This window comes from Microtus ochrogaster, linkage group LG3 (assembly GCF_000317375.1).
Source record: "Microtus ochrogaster isolate Prairie Vole_2 linkage group LG3, MicOch1.0, whole genome shotgun sequence".
Lineage (NCBI taxonomy): Eukaryota > Metazoa > Chordata > Mammalia > Rodentia > Cricetidae > Microtus > Microtus ochrogaster.
Window position 1 is genome coordinate 11,668,148 of NC_022029.1, and position 25,082 is coordinate 11,693,229.

Here is a 25,082-nt window from a genome sequence, read left to right on the forward strand (position 1 = left end):
TATAAAGTGTACAGACTCGGGAATCAAGGAGTGTAAAATTATGGTGATACTTCTGAAATCACAGAGATGGAAGAAGAAGATACTTCATGAAATATCTAGCAGAATGTGCTGGATGAAATCCTATTTGATAACAGTAAATAAGCAGGAGCACAGCCTTGGTGCTCGGGTCTGCACTGTGTCCTCCCCCACTCACACTAATTTCCCATGGGAGACAGAACACCAGGAGGTGACTGTAATTAGGTAACATTATAGGGTGGGGCCCTCAGATGGAATAGCTGGTATTTAAGGCGTGCGCTGTCACCACCACCCACCTGGCCACTGAGCTTTTTATCCTCCTCCTTGTATATGTTGTGAGAAGTTGGCCATCCATCAACAAGGGACAGTCTTCACTGGAACCCACCCATGCTGGCAATCCAATCTCAAACTCCCAACCAAACAGGACTATGAGAAATTAGTTTTCTAATACTTTCCTTATATGACATATATAAGGAAAACCCTATCTCTTTTGCAGGGTTCTAGTTCCCTGGGTATCTGTATACATGCATATGCTTATTTTTATACTATTTCACTGATGGACTGAAAATTAGTATGGTACCTCTAAAGCAATAGTACTCAAATGCGTCAAGCTTTTAGGTACATCAGACATCTAGTAACCCATGGAGACTGCTCCTGATATACACTGGGGAAGAGAAAGATGATGTTGAAACCCAATCTCACAGAACAACCAGTCACAGTAATGTGACAATGGCACTGTTGAGAAGATTGGGAAAATGGTTGTTAGCAAGATGGCTAGAAAAGAGGATTCACATTTTTTTCTTCTGTACTAACACTCACTGACCACCATTTAACATCTCACAGCAGGTAAAATTTTCAAGGTGAATGTGACAATTAATGTTTATTATTGATAGTATTAGACTGGGAGATGGGTAGGAGGTTAGTGAAATGCATTGCTAGGTGTATTTGAAAATAATTCTGAGAAAAATTACATCACAGTGGCTCTAATCTAATGAATGATATAATCAACTGATGCATTCAAAATTGGAAAAGAGTATTCGAGGTAGTGGAAATGTGGGTTGTGGGCTGATGTGGAGGAAGAGAGCTCCTGGGAGAGTAATGTTGAAGGTTGTATTGTTCCTTCATCCATGATGTTTTACACTATTATAGGCTTAAAGCAATTAATCAAATTGACCATGGAGTGAAAACATAGAAACCATGAACCAAAATCTTTCCTTCTTTACATTTTTTCCTTTCAGATATTCGTTACAGAAATGAAAAGTCTGAATGGCAGTGCTCAGCTAAATAAACATAGTGGTTCTGTTCTTAGGAAAGCAAAGCCTGAGAACTGCATGAGTTCAAGGTCAGCAAGAATATAGTAAGTTCTAAGCCATTGTGGGATATAGGGTGAAACCATGTCTCAAACGAATAAATACAAACTGAAAACAAAAACGGCTGCTTATTCTCGACATCAGGACTACACTGGTCCCTATTTTCTAGAGATTGCAGCAATTTGAAGAGTCCTCTGCCCTTGTGTACTCATGCATTCTTTAGATCTAGTTTTGTTTGTCTTTTTATCATTTCTTTATTCGCAAATCATCACACCTTCTTCCAATCTTAAAGTCCTCTTTATCAAAGCAAACTTCACTGCAAAAGTAACTTCTTTCTTTCGTGAAAGCATTCGAATGTGCAGCACAGAAACTGACATGGTATCTTGATTATTACTTTGGAAAATTCCAAAGCTAAGTTGCCAATTTGGACATCTCAAGTTTAAAGAAAAGGAAATTTAAAAACTCACAAGTATGTCATTTTAGGGTGTCAGTAAATTCAAGCCTCTTTTGGAGCGAAGGGAGCTGAATTATTGTAATTATAGCTGTAGCATTGGCTCTGGAAGCAATGATTTTCTTTCTCATTTCACCCAAGAAAGAAAGGTGTGTTTCTTGTTCATTCTATGTTTTAAATTTGATCAAACTGATGGTGAGAAGAAAAATGAATATTTTTTTCTGAGTTAATTATTGAAAATAAATACTCCCTGGTAAAGTGAATGAACAGATATTCTGTTACTTAAGATTGATTATTCCATTTGGCAATAGGTATCTACACTTGATATTTGTTAAATGCAAATATAGTTTTCTATTGCATATAAAAAAAAGCCTGGTTACAGTATAGACCTAGAACAGTAGTTTTCAAACTGTGGGTCAGAGCCCCAACAGGGGTTGCATATCATGATACCTGTATCATGATTCATAACATTAGAAAAATTGCAGTCATGAATTAGCAACAAAATAATTTTATGATTGGGGAATCACCACAACATGAAGAACAGTATTAAAATTACAACATTAGGAACTCTGAGAATTACTGACCTACACAATGTTTTCATTATGTAGTAATACTGTCTGTATTATTAATATGCTGCTGATCTTTATATAATGGGATATTTCTTACAGTACAGGAAATGGTCCTCTTTCTTTTACGTAGTAGGTTGGAGGTTTTTAAAGCCATACTAACAGGCTTGTGACTGTCAAACTCTAGTCAAAAATGGGTCAAGGTTCAATAAAAACACTGACAGCTGTTTAGACCCCATAAATATACTATGAATTTGACATCATAATAGCATGACAGTTGACAGTAGTCCTCAAAGTTTTGTCTGCAAACTCTTATGTGACTGAACCGTATTTTATAGTTATGTAATATACCAACATTGATATAATCAACTCTTTTTTTATATTTTTTTTAATAATCAACTCTTAAATAGTTATATAGTGTTTTTTTAACTAGGATTCACTTTATGACATTAACAAAGTGTCAGGATGCTCTACTGTGTTAGATTTATTTTGATGGTATCTTAAGAACTCTTGATAATTAGCATTCTCCTTTTAATTCTTATTCTTTAATTCTATGAATTTATTTCTCTTTAGAGTACTGATAATCATTTTAAACTGCTGTTCACAATGTATATAAATTGAAATGTCCAGAGAAACAATAGTTCTACAGAGCAAATGTGCTATTATGTTCTAAACATGTAGTTTCCTATTTCCATCATCAACCTCACTCACATTTCGTGAGAGCTGCACATTAATTGGAAATTCTACCAAGCTATGACAAACAGATCTATTTGATAATCATGAAAATAAAATTAACATCTGTTTGGTATACAAAAGTAATCAATGTCTTCCTTCATACTGTAAAGTTTCTCTCTAGGCATTTCAGTAGGAAGAGAAATCACAAAGAATACAAAATGTAACATGGCCTTAGTCTTTCTGACTACAGGCACAACTAAAAGATTGCACCTTTCTAATTGTATGCAAATTGCTGTGCATCTAGAACACAGTTTCGTTCTGTCATCAAAGGACTACTGGTTTCATTATTAAAGTTTGAAAAAAACGTATGGTCATATTTAAATGATTGGTCAAACTTACAAATAATAATAGCAAAGTCAGTAGATTTAAGGTTTTATATCAAACAACCCTGAAAAGTAACCAACTGTGTCAGCCAATCACTTACCAGCTCTGCTTGAAGTTGAGAAATTAGCTCATCCCTGTCTTTCAGTTGCAGCTTCAGCATTGAGCATTCATCTTTCGTTATTTCCTACAAGAGACAAAGCAGGGTAGGCTTAGCCCTCTTGCTCTCCCATTTTGCTCTTGACAAAAAAAAAAAAAAAAGCCTTCTTCATTCATGGAAATAATTGTGTGTGACTAATAAAGTCAGATGTGACATTTCTTTTAACACTTCAAAGGTATAAAACAAAACAAAAGAGTATGTATCTAAAACGTTACATATGTGATTGTTCATAGAAAAAAATTTCTTTTTGGTGCTTATTTGTCAACATAGTGGAGCTTAAGAAGAAACATGCATCATTCTTAATTTTTTTATCACATTTGGGTGTATATAATCAATGTAATAAAATTAATTGTACTCTACAAGGCATACTTCTGCTCTCTTGTGTAATTAAATATTAACTCTCCTTTGGTTGGTTGTTTGGTTTACGTTGGGACAGCCCTGGCTGTCCTGGAACTCACAAAGATCTGTTTACCTCTGCCTCCAGAGGGCTGGGATTAAAGGTGTGTGCTGATGAAAGACCCAGATAAATCCAGACCCCTCTACCAGGAAAAATAGAGCCAAAAATCTATTAGAAAAAGTAAAGCCAAAATCTAGGTTAGCCAGTTTAGTGACTGCTTCAGGAACTAGCTGAAGATAAAGTTAGATTATAGTCTTGAGAATAATCTTGAGAAACAGGGAGTTAAACCCTTGTGATTATCACTGGTATTTTTAGAATTTTTCAATGATCACTGGTATTTTCGGAATTTTTCAGTGACTCTCACCCTACCCACTTTGGATTACCGGGTTGTAGTTTCTTCCCTTAAATATCCCTTCTCCTGGCTACTCTGGGTGGAACTCTCTACCCCTACATGGGAAATGAGTTTTAGCCCCAGTGCACTGGCTCCTGTCCTGTCAATAAACCTTGTGTGATTGCAGCAAGGACAGTCTCTTGTGAGTTCCTGGGGGGTCGTGTTATCCCGAGACTTGAGTAAGAGTCTCCCGCTCTGGAGGTCTTTCACTACCATGGCCAGCTAAGTATTAATTATTAAGTCATGGCTGTTATGGTTTTGGTCCCTTTAAGAGACAAGCCACGCCCACTCCCTCCCCCATCCACTGAGGCAGGCTGATCTTCAGCATCCGGCCTGAGCTCCTTCTCTTTTCCATCTTCCTCTAGGAGAGGCAGCTTCGCTTTTGCCTCTCTCCCCACTTCTCTGCTTCCCCCTTCTCTGTCTCTTTCCCCTTCTCTCTCTCTCTCTCTCTCTCTCTGCCCCCCCCTTCACCCTTCCTCCTTCATAACCCCTGAATAAACATTCAACCTCATTCTGCATGTCCTGTCTATCCATGTTTCTGTCTTCTGCCCGCCGGCCATGTGTCTCCCTGCCTGGGATCAGTCATTGCTAAGGGACCAGCAGCCGTCTCTGCCTGGGGCCCACTGCCTGCTGCCACATGGCCCGCCATCACTGCTCTGAGACCAGCAGCATCTCTGCCTGGGACTGGCTGCTCCCAGGGCCCGCTGTCTGCCGCCACATGGCCTGCCACCACCGCTCAGGCCACCACTCTGGGACCAGCAGCCATTTCTGCCTGGGACTGGCTGCTCCCAGAGCCCGCTGCCTGCCACCACATGGCCCGCTACAAACATTTGGGACCTACAGCATTTCTGCTGCCTACTGCCACAGGGATCTTGCAGCATTTTTTAAAACAAAGAATATTAATGCCCATGCTACACTCGCTTCATCCATGATGTGCCTAGAATGCTTCAGTAGTCCCTGTCACTAGGATTCACTACAGCATTGACATTCTCAGTATGAAAGCACATTCAGTTTCTACACCCACATCCATTACAGAATTCTCAATTTTCTCAACTTCTACTCATGAATAGAACCTCTACCTGATCTCAGCACTATCTGTAGACAAAATTACACAACTATTTCATTCATTCTTCATTCTTTCCCAGACCTCTGTTCAATTTCTTAACAGACAGGAAACTCTTCAATGCTCACAGTATACTGAGCAAAAGTAATACTAATTATTTATTCTTCCTTAGTATTTCTGACTTCATTGTCTCAAATATGAAGTTGATAGGAGCTATTGATTCTTATGCAAATTTATATGTCTGTTTTCCTGATCTATCATTTTACATATTTATGGGACAGATTCTTCAATGGGAGATAAAGCCATCATTTTCCAGTATAACCACCAGTCTTCTTTGCTTTTTTTGCATTTTTTTCTTTTGTTGTATTTTTATTATTTTAAACAGCTTTTAATTGTAAATATATATTTAATAATATTTTCTTTTTTATTTTATTTTATTATTTTTTATTAAAAATTTCTGCCTCCTCTCCACCTCCCTTTTCCCTCCCCCTCCCCCACTCCCCACTCCCCTCCCTCTCCAGTCCAAAGAGCAATCAGGGTTCCCTGCCCTGTGGGCAGTCCAAGGTCCTCCCTCCCTCTATCCAGGTCTAGGAAGGTGAGCATCATATTTTCTATGTATTTCCATTACCTTCCTTCCCAATCCTGTCATCCTCCCTACCCAGGCAACTTTAAGTTTATTTCTCAAAAAAAAAAAAACCAAAACTAAATAGAACAGCAAAACACCCTAAATCCAATAAAACAAAATAAAACAACACCCAAAAGAAACAAACCAAACCATTAAATGGAAACACACACAAAAAACCTTGGAGTCCATTATATGTTGGTGAATCCTGAATATTTGGCCTGTTCTGGAAAAGTTGATATACCCAGTGTCAGCTCATTTGAAGAAAAATATCTGATTTTCCCTCTGCCAGCATGTATAAAAGGCAATTCAGTTGTTAACCTTATCTCTAGTAGCTAGGTTTTCATCCATTCATTTAATTTTTTAAAAGTCACAAAATAAAATATAAGAGTGTGGGTCCCAGGGCAGCCTGGACACACATGGGGCCCAGGCTGCACAGTTGCCAAAGCAGGAAGAGCTGTAAACTGACACAACCCAGAGCGCCAGCATCTAAAGGGAAGTACCTGACATTCCAACCATTAAATAAGATTAGATAAGACCACCAGCTGTCTCTGAGTCCAGGACTCACCAATTCTCCTTTTGCCAAGACCCCTTGACAAATGTCAACCACTAAGGGTTCTGATCTCTAGAAATCCCCTCACCCAACCTCTCCTATGATATAAAAACAAAACAAAAAACCAACCAACCAACCAAAAAACAAACAAACAAAAAAACAAAAAACTCTACTTTGACTGCTCTCAAATGCTGCAATGGATATGCAGAGAGTCCAAGTTTCAGATTGAATAAAGGCTCTTTGCTTTTACATACAGAACTTGGTCTCCTACATGGTGTTGGGAAGACTCTGTGATCTGGGCATAACTATATAAAACAAAAACTATCACATCAAAGTTAGATAAGAAAATCCAACAGAAGGAAAATGCCCCAAAGAAGGCATTTTCATACTTACTCATTCACACACTTGGAAACCCCGTTAAAACACTAAGCTGGAAGTCATTATATAATTGCAGAGGACCTGGCACAGATCTCTGCAGGCAGTGTGCATGGTGTTTCACTATCTGTGCACTCATACGAGCTTTGCTCATGTTGAATTAGAGAGCCTTGTTTTCTTGGTGTCCTCTGCCCCCTCTGGCTTTAACACACTTTCCTATTCCTCTTCCTTAGGGTTCTCTGAGTTCTGAGGGTTTTGATGGAGACTTCCCATACAGGGTTGAGTGTTCCAAGGTCTCTCACTCTCTGCATAATGTGTTGCAAGAGGAAGTTTCTCTGATGATGGCTACACAAGACATTGACTTCTGAGTATAGCAAAATATCTTTAGGAGTCATTTTATTACTACATTATTTTGTTGTTGTTGTTTAGATGAGTATTATTTGGTTTTACCCTAGGTCCTTGGGGTATCTAGTCTTAGGTTCTTGGTTACCCAAACAGTGTCAGGTATGGGTATTGTAATGATCTGTCCTATCCCTTTAAGACACAAGCCCTGCTCATTCCTTCTCCTGTCTACTGAGGTAAGCAGATCTTCCTTCTGCTTCCAGCCTGTGAGTCCTTTTCCCCCTCTCTTTCCTGAAGAGGCAGCATCTGCCTCTCTCCCTTCTTCCCACTTCTCCCCTTCCCCTCTCTCTTTCTCTCTCTCTGCTCTTCTCCCTTCTCCCCTTCCCCTTTCTCCTCCACAACCCATTAAATTCATATGCAACTTCACTCTGTATGGCATGTGCCTATATGTCTCTCTCTCTCACCTGCCACATGGCTCCATGCCTGGGACCAGTTGTTTTCATGCCCCACCGCTGCCTCATGTCCATTGCCAACTGCCACAACTCAGAGAACTGCAGTGCTTTATTTTTACCATAATATTGGTACTTGTGACTCGGACAGGCTCTCTCCATGTTTCCTCCCAGCCATGGGTGGACCGAGTGAGGAAGCATGAAACCCTGGGCTCCAGAACCAGGTTTCTTTAAAATAGCTCTCTGTGTTCCATCTGCCTAAACTCCAACTCTATGCACACCAGCAGCTCTGGTGATGAGTTTTCCCCTTGCAGTCAGCCAACCACAGCCTTCATTGCTATCGTTGAGTCCTTCGCTGACATTCATCTCTGGTTGCTTTTCATAGCTAAAAACATCATCAGACAAACTCGGGTTGGTCCTTCTGTGCTAGCACTGCACACTCTATGGAGTGCATTTGATTTGGGGCCCGGGGTCCCTTGGATTTTTCTTTTGTTTTCTTTTCTTTTCGACCACTCATAAGTGTTCCTGCCACGAGAGACAGCTTGGATCAGCCTTTAGGCTCTCTGGCTTCTGAGTCACCCAGTCTGGAACGAGTCAGACTTTAACACCTCACCTGTAGAGAGCGTATGTCCTTCTATAGGCCCTGTGGTGTTTGACCACTGTTTTCGTGGATTTTCATGGTTCAGCTATGGTATCAACCCTCAAACTATCAGCCACCATCTGTGAATGCTATGTTGGTGTCCCGCAGGCTCTGCTTCTTCTCAAAGTACCCCTACCACCACTACCGCTGATGCTGCAGAACCAACAAGATTAGTCAGACCTGCAAGGCAGCTGTTTTCAATTCTAGCCATTATTCCCCACCATGGCTTGTGGCGTGGCTTGTGGTGTGGTAGCTCAGCAACAGGGCAGATCATGCCTCTAGGTCTCTCTTGTTATTATGTTTAAAACTCCCTCAGTTCAAAAAAAATGTGACTTTTCCATACAACATGTGACTGCCACCATTTTGACTTTACAACCATCTTAACTGAGAGCCAAATCAGGTGATCAAGTATTCCCGGCCTGGTCCACCAGTGCTGACTGGTGTGTTTTACACAGTGGCATGCCTTTGTTAGGGTCCACCAAGAGCATCCACTTTGCCAAATTCCTGTTCACTGTGTGTGTGCATACAAGTAACTTAAATACACTTATGTTTACTGTTAAATGTTGTAATTGTCTGTTCATTGTATCTCATTCTAGACTACAAAACAATAAGTCTCATGTTTTTAATTGGTATGTACTTTTAAGTCTCTTAATCCAACCAACTCTGATTTACCTGTTAAGTTGACAGCCAGTACAGTTAAGCTCAGATCCAACTCTCCAAGCATATTCTATAACTTATCTATACCCAGTAAACAGCCCCCAACTGCTCAGAGATCTGGGGACTATAGCACTTAAATATTTAATTATTAAACAACTTTTCATTAAAAAAAGAGACAGGTTGGCTTGTAGCAGCAGCAATCTACTTCCTCCCAAGAAGACAGAAAACAAATGGGCAAAAAAAAACATTCATCCACAGTTTGTTTCAACTTCCAAGCACTGATGACTGGGCAAAACTGCCTTTCATCTAAAATGAAGGTCTCCAAACTGTGGACAAAATCATTGGAATTGACAGCCTCGCTGCTCAGGTCAAGGTAGGCTTGTCTTCCTACAGATTTCTTAGCCCACAGGATCTTCTGGAGCCTGGCAGGCCCCTTGCTAAACACCAGAAGAAAAATATTACCCTCAGCAACCAAAGAGTACCCTGAGGAGTAGCTCTAGGTACCAACTAAGTAAGTTCTCTGTCATTTTAAAATCAATAACTCAAGTAAAATTTTATCCTTCTCAAAGATCTCTGATGCAGTTAGACAGCAGATAAGTTTTGTCAGTTTAAAAGAACAACCTCACCATGCAAATTTCAGTAAAATACAAGTTATAAAGGTGTGAGGATAACTACATGCTATCAAATTTTTCTCTCACGTTGCCTTTCATAGTCTTTAAGATACTTTTCATTATGCAAAAATATTTATCACAGTCATTCTGATATAACTATGTTACTGTTTATATAATGTATATGTTTAAAACGTATGATTTCAAAAACCGAAAGAATTCTTGTGAGTTCCAGAGAGCTGAATTGAAGGATCCACTTTAAACAGGTCAGATATACACTTCTCAATTCCCTGGTTCTAAATTTTTTTTTTCCTAAACTTAACTTTGTCCTCTGTTCTGCCAATACCTTAAACACGTGTAAGAGACACCAGACATTTCCATATCACAAACACTGGACAGGAACAAAGAGATCAGCTACCCCAGGATGTGACTAGCACCCAACTTTCTCAGGTTCCCCCCACCACAAGATAATTCCCACAAATAAGCAAGAAGAAGTCTTGAGAATCTGCCACCCCAATTCCTTTAACCTGTTGTGCCTAACCTTTCACCTTTTTATTATAAAAAAAGAGATGGAAATATAATGGTATGTCCTGTCCCTTTAAGAGATAAGCCCCACCCACTCTCTTCCCCATCTACTGAGGTAAGCAGATCTTCTTTATGTTTCCAGCCTGTGAGTCCTTCTTTTCCTTCTCCCTACTTCTCCCCTTGCCCTCTCTCTCTCTCTCTCTCTCTCTCTCTCTCTCTCTCTCCGCCTCTCTCTCTCTGCTCTTCTCCCTTTTAGCCTCTTTCCCTTTCCCCTCCATAATCCACTAAATAAATATCCAACTTCAGTCCACACGGTGTGCACCTATCTGTCTCTGTCTTTCAAGCACCACATGGCTCCCTGCCTACGACTGGCTGTCTTCATGGCCTGCGATGGTCCTGTACCCACTGCCCACTGCTGCTACTTGGGGACATGTGGCATTTTATTTTTACCATAATAGGTATCATCTTGTGTAGTGGGCTTTGCATCAAAACACTAATTGGTTGGTTACTCCCACAAGCTTTGAGCCACCATTGCCCTAGCATATCTTGTAGGTACATTATTGTTGATAAAATGTTTCTGCTGGCTTTGTGTTTACCTTTCTTTTTTGAAAGCACAAAAGAGGGTCTTTTTGTACCAAAGATGCTATAAAATAGGAGTGAGAACCCTATTACAGGCACTAGCTGCTGGTTTGGTGTTTACACTTCTCTTTTTATAGCACGTAGAGAGTCTGCTATAAAATGGTGGTGAGACCCCTATTACTGGCACTAGCTCAACTATTCTAGCTTAATAAACTATGTAAGTGTTGTCTTCAGAAAGGGGGTCTTACTGTTAGTATGTAAGAAGCAACCTATAGTCTTGGCAACAATCTGAGTTTATTTGGTGAATTCCTTTGGCCCACAACTTGTGGGGGTCCACAGAAGTGGGTCTGTTCCACTTTGAAGGTCAAAGAGCTTAAGCCTACTCTTGCTCTTTCAAAGTTATTGACAAGAAGTTTGATGTACAGAGTGACTACAAACAAGATATCTTGACCTACAGTGTGGCTATTTGGTGTTTTTGGTATTAAGGTAGCCCACAAAAGTAGATCTTTTCCACTTTGACTGAAAGAGAGTTCAGGCCTTGCCTTGCTCTTCCATGGTTATTGATATGAGATTTAACTTACAGTGTGGCTACTAACAGGATATCTTGACCTAAGGTGTTATTACATTGTATTTTGGGTATTGAGATGATAATCTCTTTGTGTTCCTTGCATCACAAATAAAAAAAGTCTTTTGTTTTCTGTGTACTTGACGATCATAAGAAATAAACATGAACACATTCAGCATTCACTGGATTGTCATTGCAGTATTATACTATGTCTCTGTATTTCTTTTGTATCTCTGTTTATTCTGCCCAACATTTCTAATCTGCATGCCCCTACCCTGGAGCATATGAACCTGTTGAGGCTGGACCCTTACAGACATGTGGATATGTCACTCCAATGTGGAACTACAATAACAACTCAATTAGATATATCCCAATTCCAGTACTAGAAACTTTGTTTTGTGAGAAGAGATGGATTGTTTTCTCCATTATTTGGTGATTTTATTTAGATCACCTTCACATATGTGTATACTTTTGGAAGTTTCTACTGTACTACTTTTCTCTTCATACTGTGCTCTTGATTTTCATCTGCCTATTTGAGGAGACTCCAAGGTTTTGATTTCCATCTACCTTAAAATGTTTCTTCAAACCAAACTTAAACATAATACAGACATTGTTGGAGTTTATTCCCTTCTACCCATCAAACCCCAGTCTCCCACAATATGTACTATTATAGGACAAATCTTAAAATTTCCTTGTAATCTTCTACTGACTGAACCAGTAGATGAAGGGTTCCCCATCACATCTAAACCATACATCATCCCATACGACACTTCAAATACATGCCTTGTTTCCACTCTCACAGGACTTTTCTTTATCTTCCCTGCCTTAGCATATAGATTATTTCCTTAGCATGTCATTAGCAACAAGTATCACAGTTGACATGTACACTATGTTCAATTCATGCTTCCTTCTTATAAAAATAGTAAAGGAAGACTATATGCATTTCTCTCCATCTGTATTTCTATCTGACCTAAGGGAGAAGATGAAATTAGATTTGGTTATTCTGGGTTTCACTTTACTTTATCTATGGTGATAAATCCTATATAATTTTATTTTATTCATATCTCCATGCTTTTTATGATAACTACTTTTATAATTTCCTTCCTATTGCTGTGATAGACACTGACCAAAAGCATCATGGAAAATAAAAGGATTATTTCAGTTTACAGGTTACAGTCTATCAACAAGGGAAGTCAGGGGATGAGCTCAGAGAAGGAACCAGAATGTAGGAGCTCAAACAGGCTCATGGAAAAATGCTGCCTTGCGGCTTGCTCCCCATGGATTCTGAAGTCTGCTTTCTTATATAGGTCTTATATTGCTCCTGCACCTGCTCAGGTATGACACCATTCAGAGTGGGTTGGATCATTCCATATCCATCATTAAATAACAAAATGCAGCATAGACATCCCCACAAGTCAATCTGCTAAAGTCAATTTATTAATTTAGGCTTCTTCTTCCAAAGCTATTCTAGGTTGTGTTCAGTTGACAAATTGGCTGGCATCGGCATGTTAACCAGAGATGCTGTGACCTTCCAGTTCTCCCACACAATATGGATTTCATAGACCGATTTTGTACCCATTCATTTTAAAATTAATTCTACATAATGGTCTCAGAAGCAGGAAGTTCAAGTTATTCCACACAGCAAAGGTAAAATTAGCAACATTTAGAGGCATGTAAAATAACAATCATGTTTTTTTATTCCAATCAACAAGACCTAGGGTCAAATTCTTGACACCTGATCATGTAAATAGTTATATGTTTCTGTACCAAATAGTTAACTACTTTTAACTCCATGAAAAACTCCGTGGGTATTGAAAATGACTCCAAGCTAGAAACGACCTGTTGTCAAACACTGTATTATTACTTCTTACACTTTTCAAACAACTGAACTATCATATCTAAAGGATGTTAAGATCCTATATAAAATAATACGTTATCACATTTTCTAGTAAGGATCTAACAAATGAGATGGAGTTGAACATGCTGAAGAAAAAAGATTATAAAGAGATTTTAAAAAAAGAGAAAAGGGTAAGGGAGAAAAGTGAAGACTACAGGCAATAGAACAACCATATCACACTGATAAATCCTGTCAGTTAAACTCCACCCTCTGAACTCTGTTGCCCTAAACTAGGAATTCTCCACTGAGGAAAACAGGTTGATTCTTGTTTAGTCAGTAAGTGGAGAGTGCCTGAAGCAACCGTAGTTCACAGCTACTACTCTTGTGAGTGGTGACCTCAGACTTCACTTGGGAGCCCACCAGATGCTGAATGAGATAATGGTTAAAAGGAGTTAACATAATATTGGTCTTGCAGCACTCAGTAAGTCTTCAGGGATTCAGCATTTGTCTATTTTAATTTTTGTGTTGGTATTGATGATCAACAGCAATTTTTAGGAATTAATTAGCATTTTGTGGATTATTTTAATATCATTGATTTGCCTTGATTTTGCTTCCAGGAAATTATAAGAACTTAATCTTTTCAAGAATACATTCATTTTAAAAAGCCTCAGATATTATTCCTGTGAAAATTTCTCAAAATGTTTACAGCCTCCTAACTTTAAAACAGAGAAGTATAATCTATTATTGATCTTTATTAAAACATTGACTATGTAATATATTAAATGCCATGAAAATATTCATGAGTATGCTGTCTGAATGACTTTGTCAATAACTATTAGCTACCTAGCAGTTTTTTCTGTTGTTATTTACATATATATACACATAAATATTTCTTAAATATGTCCAATATGCAAAATAAAGGCAGTATAACAGCACTACTAAATTCTTAGATGAAGGTTAATAATGTTTCATGAATATTCTTATTATTGATACAAAATTATGAAGCATATTTAGCTACTGAGTTGTGGTACTACTTAGGAAAATGGATCATTGGTAGAAGTCTATTCAGCCACCTAGGGCACTAACAACAGACTGACATAACAATTCCATCATGCACTGCTGAGCTTTTTGGGATTTTTATAGAAAGATAGGTAAGATGTTGCTTATGTGAGCACAAAACCATAGGAAATAGAAATTTGTTTGGCATTTAAACTTGGGGGTTCCATCCCCCAAGTGATACTATTTATTTAATAATAAGCATGGTCTACCAATATCTTAGCCTTACAATTCTAGTCTCCAGAACCCTGAGGAAATAGACACTTATTTTTCAAGCTGCTGACCTTGTGATATTTTGTTGTACTTTGTAGAAATACTGAGGAACTATGTGACAGACACAGCAGTAATTTCCAACCATTACATCATCTTAGAGATTATGCATAAGGATAACATAAATAAGAAAAATCCAGAGACAGATATTGGGGTTCAAACTGAAGAATAGAAAAGCAAAGCAGCCAAGCCTAGAGAGATCTTATCTCTACCAGCAGTGGGTGGAGGAGGTCTCAGATAAACAGAAGGGTCATCCTGGAATGCTCTCCACTAACCTCAGACTCCACACTCCACTGAATTACTGTCCCTTCCCCTTTATATTTCTCTCTCTGCTGAGCCATATTGCTACTGTCTCCACCTCTTTAGTGCTGGGATTAAAGATATGCGATCCCAAAAGCTGGGATCACCTTTGTGTGAGCTCCCTTTCTCTCTTAGACAGATTCGACCTTGTGTAGCCCCAGGTGGCCTTGAACTCACAGAGATCCCAGTCCAGGAATTAAGGGTGTGCCACCACTCCTTGGCCTGTGTGGCTGACTTTTCTCTCTGATCTTCAGGGAAGCTTTATTTATTAAAACACAAATAATATACCACTATACATAAATAGTTGAACTGAAGCAATATTTAACATTTAATAACTGTTCTACAATGAAAAAGAAGGGTAGAAAAACAACACATAACCTATAATAACTTAATACCTGAAGCCTCTATTTCCAAAGTTCTTCCAGGGTAGATTCTTATTTTTAACAAAGAATGAGAAGTTAAATCTGAATGTTTTTCAGGCTTTCTCTTCCTTCCATCTCTGCATATTGTCATCACTAAATTTTTAAACAATAATCTACTTTAGACTGCATGTGTCATGGTATTTTCAATGTCTCCATACTCTGCCAATCATTCACATAAAGTAGGATCAGTCTGTGCTGGGCTTGATGCAGTAATATTCTTCCAATGTAAAGATCTAGAGACATCCTAGAAAATATGTATAGGGAGCAAAATATTTGCCCAAAAATGGTTTAACAGGCATGTAACATACTGTCCAAGGTTCATATAATCTCAGTTTAGAATAATGATATGTTCAAAAAAATACTGAAGAATTAAAAAAAAAATGCATGACAGAGATTTTCATTTTTTACCTGGCACATCGTTATTGAAATATACAGTTCATTCATTTTATTCTTTTTTTTTTTCAAGACAGGGTTTCTCTGTGGATTTGGAGCCTGTCCTGGAACTAGCTTTGTAGACCAGGCTGGTCTCGAACTCACAGAGATCCACCTGCCTCTGCCTCCCATTCATTTTATTCTTACCCCTTGGCTTCCCTCTGTCTCCATCATTCCAGTAACTCTCCTAAATGTCATGGAGAACACACTGGACAAAGAGCTCTCCCATCAGAAATCACAGGAGACAGAGCAGAGTTGAGGACCACAGAGACAGACCCAAGGTAGAAACCACAGGAAGACCACCCCGGGAATGATGAAAGGTGAAGTTTAGAAACAACTTTATGTAAGTACCACGTACCAGTTCCACAAAATTCAAGCTATATGTGCACTCAATATATAACCAACATGTGGGCTGTGGAGGTTAAATCACTGGAAGCTGCAGTGAAATCACCAGTATCTTTTAATCCTTATGACATTGAAAATTGTATACGTGAGATGGTTACTGCTCAAAAATATGTTATACTAAATCTATTAAAACATTCAGACTGTAAAGGAAATGGATGGGGAACTTTGAAAATTAATATATGTAGTATAGCTTTTAAGATAGCATGGACAGAGGTTAATTTCGAAAGTAATATTTTGTAAAGGTGAACAGTATCTTATTTCTCTCAACAACTGTCAAGTTATTTGACTTTAAAAAAGAAGCTGTCTTCATAATTCATGAAGTCTTTAGTTTGAACATGTCATTTTGAGAGAGTTGCACTTTAATGGTATTACACTGTCTAGAAAATAACATATCTTTCTGTTCACACTGTGGATTTCCATATGACTCCCATGCTTCTACTGCTTCTGACTGTCCAGCTGTGCAACATCTTGTACCACAGTCAAATCACAAGATTACTAAATAACAAAAATTAAATAATCACGTAAGTTTCAGGTTTGGGATATGTGCATCTAGCTTGCACAGGGGTCTAGCTTGCACTAGTTAAATTCCCTAGAACAGGGGAAAACACAATCTGTTGAAGTAAGTTAATATAATAGAGAGCTTTTAAAGGGTTAGGATGAGAATATTAGGAAGCCATCTAGAAGACATTGCACAGCTCTACAGTCTCCTCCCACTCCTAGGTTCACAAGAACTAACTGGAAAGGCAAATGGGAACTCAGCATTCCCATCATTATAATATCACTTTATGGAAAAAAAACACTTTCTGGAACAATTACAGAAGTCTGTAGAATGAGAATCTGCATTTTACAACTAAGATGATGTCTTCACATTTGCATTTTACAACTGGTGTGATGTCTGTACACTGTAATCACAGTGGGTCATAGACTATTCCCATGTGGAAAATACTTTCTATTTTCTGGGATGAGGGAGAAAAGACAGACTTCCCAAGAAGAAGTTTCAGGGAAGCAGTTGTTTGTACAATCTAGGTCAGTTAAATCTTGATCAGGATTAAACACCCATTTAGAATAAGGGGGACCACTCTTAAAATATCAGTACATTTCAGATTAATTCTTTTATAGTTAATTATATCAGTCTTGTAGATGACTTAGCTTTTATCTTTCCTTAAACAAATGCCACAACAGCAACAAAATAGCAACACATAATTGTGGTATGTGTGAATCCAACTTCCACTCCTTGCCCTTATTTCAATGATGAGATACTTTCCTTAAAAAATAAGTTTTATGTGTGTATATGTTTATTTTTATGTGTATAATCATGAAACTCTCCAGAGAGGCCAGAAAAGGCATCTGAAGCACTGGTGTGAGTCATATGTAGTTATGAGGTATCCGTGTGTATGATAGGAAACAAACTTGGACTATCCTTCTAGTCCCCTCAATGAAATTCTTAAAAGATGAACTACATTTATAGGATCCATGTCCTCATTTATCATTTAGCACAGCAATTTGATAACAGATAATTGTGTTTAATCTTCTTGTCTCTGAAAACTGGTTTTTCTGACTAGTCGCTTAATTGAAATTTCATCAGTGTTAATTAGAAAATTATTTCCAGTCCTCAGTTCAATCTCTGTTTTTGATTCCACATTACAAAACATCCTTAGAGCATTTTTTTCACTCCTGGGTTCCTACCCTTCAAATTTGGTGACGTTTTGTTCTCTTCTCATTATACTATATAAAGTTCACATTTTTCAGACCTCTGTTCCAAGCACTCTCCCATTCACCCCTCAAATCTTCACTTCAGCAGATTCTTGCACAGCAGCTATCTATAAATTAACACGTAGATAATAGGTTTAATAATTCCTCCCACCTAGGGAAACCCTATGCTTCGTCTCAGGGAACAACCCTTGATCCTCCACATGTGTGAGACTGGGGTTAAGCAGCATGGCAGCTCAGTGCTTTTCCTGAGCTCTGCACTCAGCCAAATGCATTCCACCTATCTTCTCAAGAAGGCTGATGATCCAGGCTTTCTTTAGCACTTGCAAATATCCCGCTCCAGAGCTTGTCTGATATCCTTCCCTGGGAAAGTCTGCCTATCTTTGCTTCTCTGTAAGTAACACATTTTCTTTCTTTTGATTTCTTTTGGGATTTCCTCCTTTTCTTCTGCATTTTTAATGCAATAGTTTTAAGTTGTAGAGTAGACTAGTATTAGATACCAGGCTCAGAATTCTCTCTACTTTCTGGATCGTTGACTTGTCTGTCATTAATTAGGGAAAATAATTGGTCAATATGATATCAAGCATTCTGATCCGTTCTTGTCCCTCTTTGTATGGTCTCAGGTTTGTTTTCGCCTTGTTTTTTAAAGTTACCCTGGAATCTTTATTTTTTGCTGTTTTTTCTTCATTTTTTTCTTACTTTCATTGCAATGGAAAGGTTTCTGTCTACATGTCTTTTAATTTATTAGTCCTTCCATCTGTTTCATAAGATTTTAATGCATTCATAGTTTAAGTGAAAGTTGTTAATTCTTAACATGTCTTTGTGGTTCTTTCTTAGGGTTTGCGTTTTTCTTTTTCTGGTTTATTTTTTTATGTTTCTAGTAGAGTCTTAGACATATTACTTCTGAATTCTTATCTTAACATCTCTCTGTCTGTCTGTCTCTCTCTCTCTGTCTGTCTCTCTCTCTCTCCTTTCTCCCCTCCCGCTCTATCCTCTCCTACCTCCATATTTCAAAGAGTATGTGCCATGTAACTCTTTTACGTGGGTCCCATTGGTGGGGCAATAGAGTTGTGAATGGTGATTCTATAATCTTGTGAGTAACTTATACTCTTTCAGTGGTTCTGTACTCTTCCCTAGACTCTTCATGTACTAAATTGGCACATATTTACCATACTTATTTTTACCTGCCCTCCCAATGGAGGAGGAAGATTAGGCAGACATGGAATTGGGAAAGTTTACTTCTTTCCTAAAATTGATAACAATTGTGTGGTGAACTCATTTCTGCAGCAAAGTAGCCCTCTGTAAGGTGAATGTGCTGGGCAGAGCTCATGTGATCACTATTCCCAAGCTTGTTACCAAGAGAACTCCTGCAATTCCTACAGGTAAAGTTCATGAGAATGGTGAACTTACTCAAGAGAGTACCATTAGGAGCTTCTAACTCAACTCATGAGACAGCCTTTGCATAGCCTCCAGCAACTCACCAGCATTAGCAGCATCCAAGCTCAGAGTCCAAACCCAAAGTTCCAGTTTATGCTTCCAACAGCTCTGCTCAAGATTCAGCACATTATGCTGTGACTTTTGAGTACTCCTTTTTCAGCAAATTGTAGCGGACAGTTTATTCTGTAGTCTCACGTCTCTCATAGTTTCAAATATGTGGGTTAATACTCTGATTGTTCAGCTATTTTTCTTATTGCAAGGGCACAAATTAGACTTTCAAGCTCTTGATCTGTCATATTCAAAGAAGAAGCCGCTCCCTTGGTATGCAGGCTTGCCTTTGGAAAGCATTCTTAAAAGTCTCACAATCACATTCCTTACCTTGATCTCAAAGTCCCCACCAGAATTTCATCAGTCTCATTTATTAATATGCATACATGTATGTATGCATTAATATATTATATATATAATACATTATATATGTATGTATATTACTAAAAGCTGTTTCAGGAAGAGAGCAGTAAGCTAAATTTGTACATTGCAAACCATGTAATCCATTACTGTTCACAGATGAAGACTTCAATAACAATCAGGTAAAGGGATGAGTGGGTGTATAATCTGCTATCGAATGTGCCCTTGGTATGCTTCCTAAGGAGTTAAGATGACATTTGAAGTTAAACTGAATTTGATTTCTTCAGGTTAGATACAGAAATTCCTTTAAGGAAAAATATTTTATACACAAATATATTCCATCAATGATGCCAACAGCTGCCTCCTGGTGCTATTCAAATTAACAATTCAATGAGGATAGCACAGGAGATGTGCTGTATAATCAACACTCTCCTCCCTGAGTACTCAGGAAATGCTGTATAGGAAATGACTCTACTGCCCTCCCTAGTACTAAAACAACTTCAGAGGATAATTATTCATGGAAACCTTTTACACGTTATCTTATTCTAGCTGGAATTTAACACATTGTTTTGATTTTCATCATTCTTTTCAAAATGATGTTATTTTTATATGGCATATCACAATCATTATTAGTTTATTTCATAAGTAAATTGAAATAGAAAAAGATAAGTGACTCATTCAAGGCACACATAGAAGTTATCAAAAAAGCTAAAATAAAAGACAATGTTTCAATAGCAAAAATAAGACTTTGTATATAGAGACAACAGCTTTAGAAAACAAGGAAAAGGCAGACTTTGTCATTTTCAGTAATAATTAAAGCTTAGACTGTATGATCAAATAAAGATATGTTTCTAAGAAACATGAGGGTGTACCAAACACCACACTGTTTTAGCCTCAGAAGGAGCACAAATCATTGAATTCATTGTATATTTTATCAAGGAAAATACCTTTTAGTTTTGACTTTTATTCAAATAAGATGTGACTCCCCATTCAGTCCCTTGGTCTATAATTCCATTAAAGTTAATGTGTAGGCACACTGATGTGAGCCTGTTCCACCTTGACTACAGTTTAGAAAAGTTGTTGACAACAGGTGTGGCTACAGGTAAGAAACTCTGACCTGGGGTGTGGTTACTTGATGTTTTGGACATTAAAATGCCCAGAGAGGTAGATCCGCTCCACCCTGACCACAGGCCAGAGAATTCAAGCCTGTTCCTGGTCCTTCCTTTAAAATAGGAGTTTTGAGACAAGGAGGGAGTGCCTACAGGGCACTTGGTCTAGGGCGTGTTCATTGCAATTCCTGCCCAAAACATCAAATGCTTTACTCAATAATGACTTAATGTCGCAAGTATTGAAGCAAGCGACTCTTCTGGTTGTCCTTTGTGTTCTGTTAAAGCAGTCTTTTATCCTCTTTCCCCTGTTTTCTATTGGGGTATAAAAATTATGAAAATTAAAGACATGGAAATTTAGTATTCAGTGTTCACTGAGTTGCACTCCCGGTACTATATTGTGCCTCTGTGTTTCTTTCATGTCTCTGCTCCTCCTACCTCACATTTCTAATCCACATGCCCCTACCTGGAATATGGGAACCTGTCGTGGCTGAACCGTGACAGAGTCACCCCAATTGCGGCTTACGACAAGCTTACAGCACATCAATATTGAGGTTGAATTATAACACTAAGAGTTTTCTGTAAAGTACAGTTTGGGGGAAAAAAAAAGGTCTATTATGCAGAAAAGAAAAACTATCAGAACTGCGATCCAAAATCATGCTCTCACTCATCTGTATGTAATGGTGAGGGTAGTTTTCCCTCAAAGTATCATTTTACCAAATTTTGAATCTCTCCTTTGACCCCAGTGCTCATGACTGGGTCATATGATTATGCCCTGCTTTCTCGAGAAAATCCAATGTTTCAGAGTTAAAGGAAAATACCTGCATGGAGACAGTCAAGCGTCCTGTGGTCTGCTTCAGAGTCTAGTGTCATAGAGATGCAAACAAAACATGAGGGAAATTTGGCATTGGCATGTGCTCAAAATGCTTACAACTGATCCTTCTTTCATTCAGCAACACATGCAGAAATAAGTGGATATTTCAGGCTAGTTGGTGAACAAAAGCCTTCAGGTTAAAATGGGTGTGGTTTTTTTTAATATGGCTAACTCATGAACATTAATGTAGCAGAACTATTATGTTCTAGGGAGTTCTAATTTAGCCTTCTTAGAAGAAGCAATAGATGAGTTCTGAAGGGATAATATGATACGATGGTGGTAAAAGAAGAAATTACTAAATGATGACAATGTAAAGAATAAAGAACATTCAAAGAAATGAAAAGATGTTTAGTGTAGATGAAATAATAATCACAGTGCACTATGACTGCCACAGTGCCAGCCTGGTCATCTGTAAGGTAACAGACAGACAGTGGAAAGGAAGAACAATAAACTTGCCACCAATGAAGAGAAGGCACCAAGGAGAACACAATACTGAAGGAAGTAAGTGAACTTATCCAAAGTGCATTCAACAAAGCTAAGAGTTCTGATTCTATATGACAGATTTCTGGGCACATGTACTTTAGAAAAATACCCAATGCTCTTTAAGATGAAATTTTACAAGGATCAATATGCCTGGTGTTGAACTACATAAGATCAAATGTATGCTTTAGCTTCCTACTACCATTAACATATCCCTGAGGTAACTTAGTTTCAGTCCATTTCACGATGAAGTCTCAGGATCCCTTCTTGGCTTCCAGAAAATTGTAAGCATTTTTCATCTTGTGGACTCAGTGAAATGGATTAATTAAAAAAGCTGTGGAACCCCAGTGGCTGCCGTGGCACAAACACTGCAGGACCCTGAGCAGCAGCAGTTGACCATGTGGCAGCAGGCAGTGAACAGTGGGTAGTGAGAGCAGCCAGTCCCCGGGCAGGGATGGAGCAGTTCCCTGAATGGCTGCAGCAGGCCACCAGGAGAGACAGACGGATAGGCACGCAAAGCAGAGTAAGGTTGGATATTTATTTAGTGGGTTATGGAGGGGGAAGAGAGGAGGGGAGAAGGGGAGAGAGACAGAGAAAAGAGAGAGAGAGGAGAGAGACAAGAGAGAGATGGAAGCTGCCTCTCTGAAGGGGAGATGGAAAAAGAAGAGACTCAGGCTGAAAGCAGAAAGAAAACTCTGCCTGTCTCAGTGGACAGTGGAGGGAGTGGGTGTGGCTTGTCTCTTAAAGAAACAGAACAGATTTTTTACACTCAGTAATAAAAGGGTAGTCTCTACATGTGTGAGGGGAGGAAAGGGAACATTACCATGATATCTGGTGCACATGCTCTTTCCTCTTAGGCCTGGTGAAGCAAGGCATGTCATTTGTTAAAGTCAATATTATGAATTCAGGAGGGGCATGGTGGTGGGAAGACTGACACTAGATTTCACAATTTCCTTTGAGCGCCTCTTTTCAATTACCTAGAAACTTTCTGTTGGGAACCAACTCTTGAAGAGTTGCCACCTGCTAAGAGTGTCATAGGCTAGAGACCAAGTTTTTGGCATCCTGGGCACTCAGAGGTCAGTCTAGATCCTAATACACAGTCCCTCCCTGAACATGCAGGAAGAAGATAAGTCATCTCTGGAATGTTCATTTAGAAAATTATAGATTTTGTGTTTAATATATATGCCCTTTGGCTCTTTTTTGATGTTCTGTACAGAAACATTTCAATAATATATTTTCACTTAATGTTGAACTCAGCTACAATGAATTTTGCTTCTTAGAAATGTTCATAGCAAGTTTTTCTAGCACTTGTCACTCACTCATGCAAGCCTGTTTTTAAATTATTCTATAGCATACTTTTGATGCATGACTTGTACTTCTTTCTATTCAAGGACTTATGAGTACAAGGATACAGAGCAAAGACTCTCCCTATCAAAGTCTTCAAACTGTCACTGGTCCATAAAACACAGATACAAGAAATTAACTTTTGTTCGGTCTGAATTTACTCTGCTTGCAATAGTAACTTTAAGCAGAATGATATAATTTGAGTTATGTGGTTCTCAGGCAAAAGGAGTGGTTATATTTTTGAGAGAAGCACATGGGAATTGTTCAATAAATATATTCAGTTATAAGGCAGTGAACTGTTTTCTTGTGTATTCCCAGATATTCAACTATAGAGAAAGAGAAAATTAAGGAAAAGTGAAATGGATTTTTTAATAAAATGGATCAATTAGTAGTCATTTGATTTTAACTCAATATAAGGAATTCTAAAGGTATTATATTATTATCCACTAATTAACCTGAGTAATGAAAGTGTATTTGTGTTTAAGTATTGAGAACCTAATGATGTAAATGTGTAACAATTACCCCAAATCTTTTAGAACTCTGCAGTAATAGTATTAGGACTATTTGACTATAGTGTGTAGATAATCTCATACGATTTAGTGGCCATTTTATCCCATGTGAGTAATATACCAGGCAGTCTTAAGTGTTTTAAATACATTTTAGTTTAGAATTACAACAAAACTGCAGATTAGTTATAGATTAGTATGTATGCTATACAAATGTAAATGTCAAAATTGGATGGAGAAAACACACAAGGATTTGACCCAACCCAAAGAACTATAGGTGAATGAGGAAAGCTGGGAATAGGAGACATGGGAAGCCTGCCACTATCTGAAAAGAAACAGAGGAGTGGATCGGGTGAGCAGGATGGTGTAGGAGGAGAATGGGAGGGAGGAAGAAGAGAAAACTGCAGTTGGGATGTAAAATAAAGGAATAAATTTAATTAATAATAAAAAATGCACGCACACACAGTAATAAAATAAAATAAAAAAAGAATAAAAAAAGAAGGGGTTTACCTAACAGGATAAAATTGACTTCAATAAACACAATACACCTATGTTAGCTCAAGCTAGTATCAAATGTGCTAGGCATATCCATGGTACAAAGGGCATCAGGATGGCATCCTAAGGCTTCACACATCCCTCTAGTGCTTTTCTGAATAGGAAGCTAAGAAAACATCCTAAGGTCAATCATGGCCAACTTGGGTTTGTCCTCGAGATGTCTGCTGTAGTGAAGTCAAGTGAAGCTGTGCAAGTTTCTCTTTGGTTACTCATCACCATTACTCTGCCAACTTTGAAATTTATGTATTATAATCCACTTCTATAGTAGTGATCATTTTTACAAACTGCCAGCTTCTGAAAATACTAATTATAATGAAGACAAAATGGCTAGACGTTTTCTCTCCATATTCAACATTTAAACAATCACATCATTTTGATGGTAAGATCCTTTTTAGAACATAGTTCCACATTGCAAAACAATTAGTAATTTAGTGTAACAACAATATGCTGTTTGATCACATGCCTGAAAGAGCTGTCAAAACATGAATAAAAATTATTATTACATTTAGGCTTTTTGAGAGGACACACAGCCTTCTCTGGAGAAGAAACAGGCTGTATTTTTACCACTTGATCTCAAGTAGTCAGTCATCATTTTCTCACATTCTCTGGGAAGGAT

General features: G+C 38.2%; 1 protein-coding gene across 1 annotated transcript in view; it reads right to left on the reverse strand.

Annotated features, from left to right (window-relative positions):
• The window catches only part of Ccser1 (coiled-coil serine rich protein 1), a 949,444-nt gene that overhangs the window by 582,827 nt on the left and 341,535 nt on the right, over positions 1-25,082 (reverse strand). Inside the window, exon 7 of the mRNA XM_013351266.2 lies at positions 3,502-3,585. Coding sequence (XP_013206720.2) covers positions 3,502-3,585 — 84 coding nt within the window. The remainder of the gene's footprint in view (positions 1-3,501; positions 3,586-25,082) is intronic.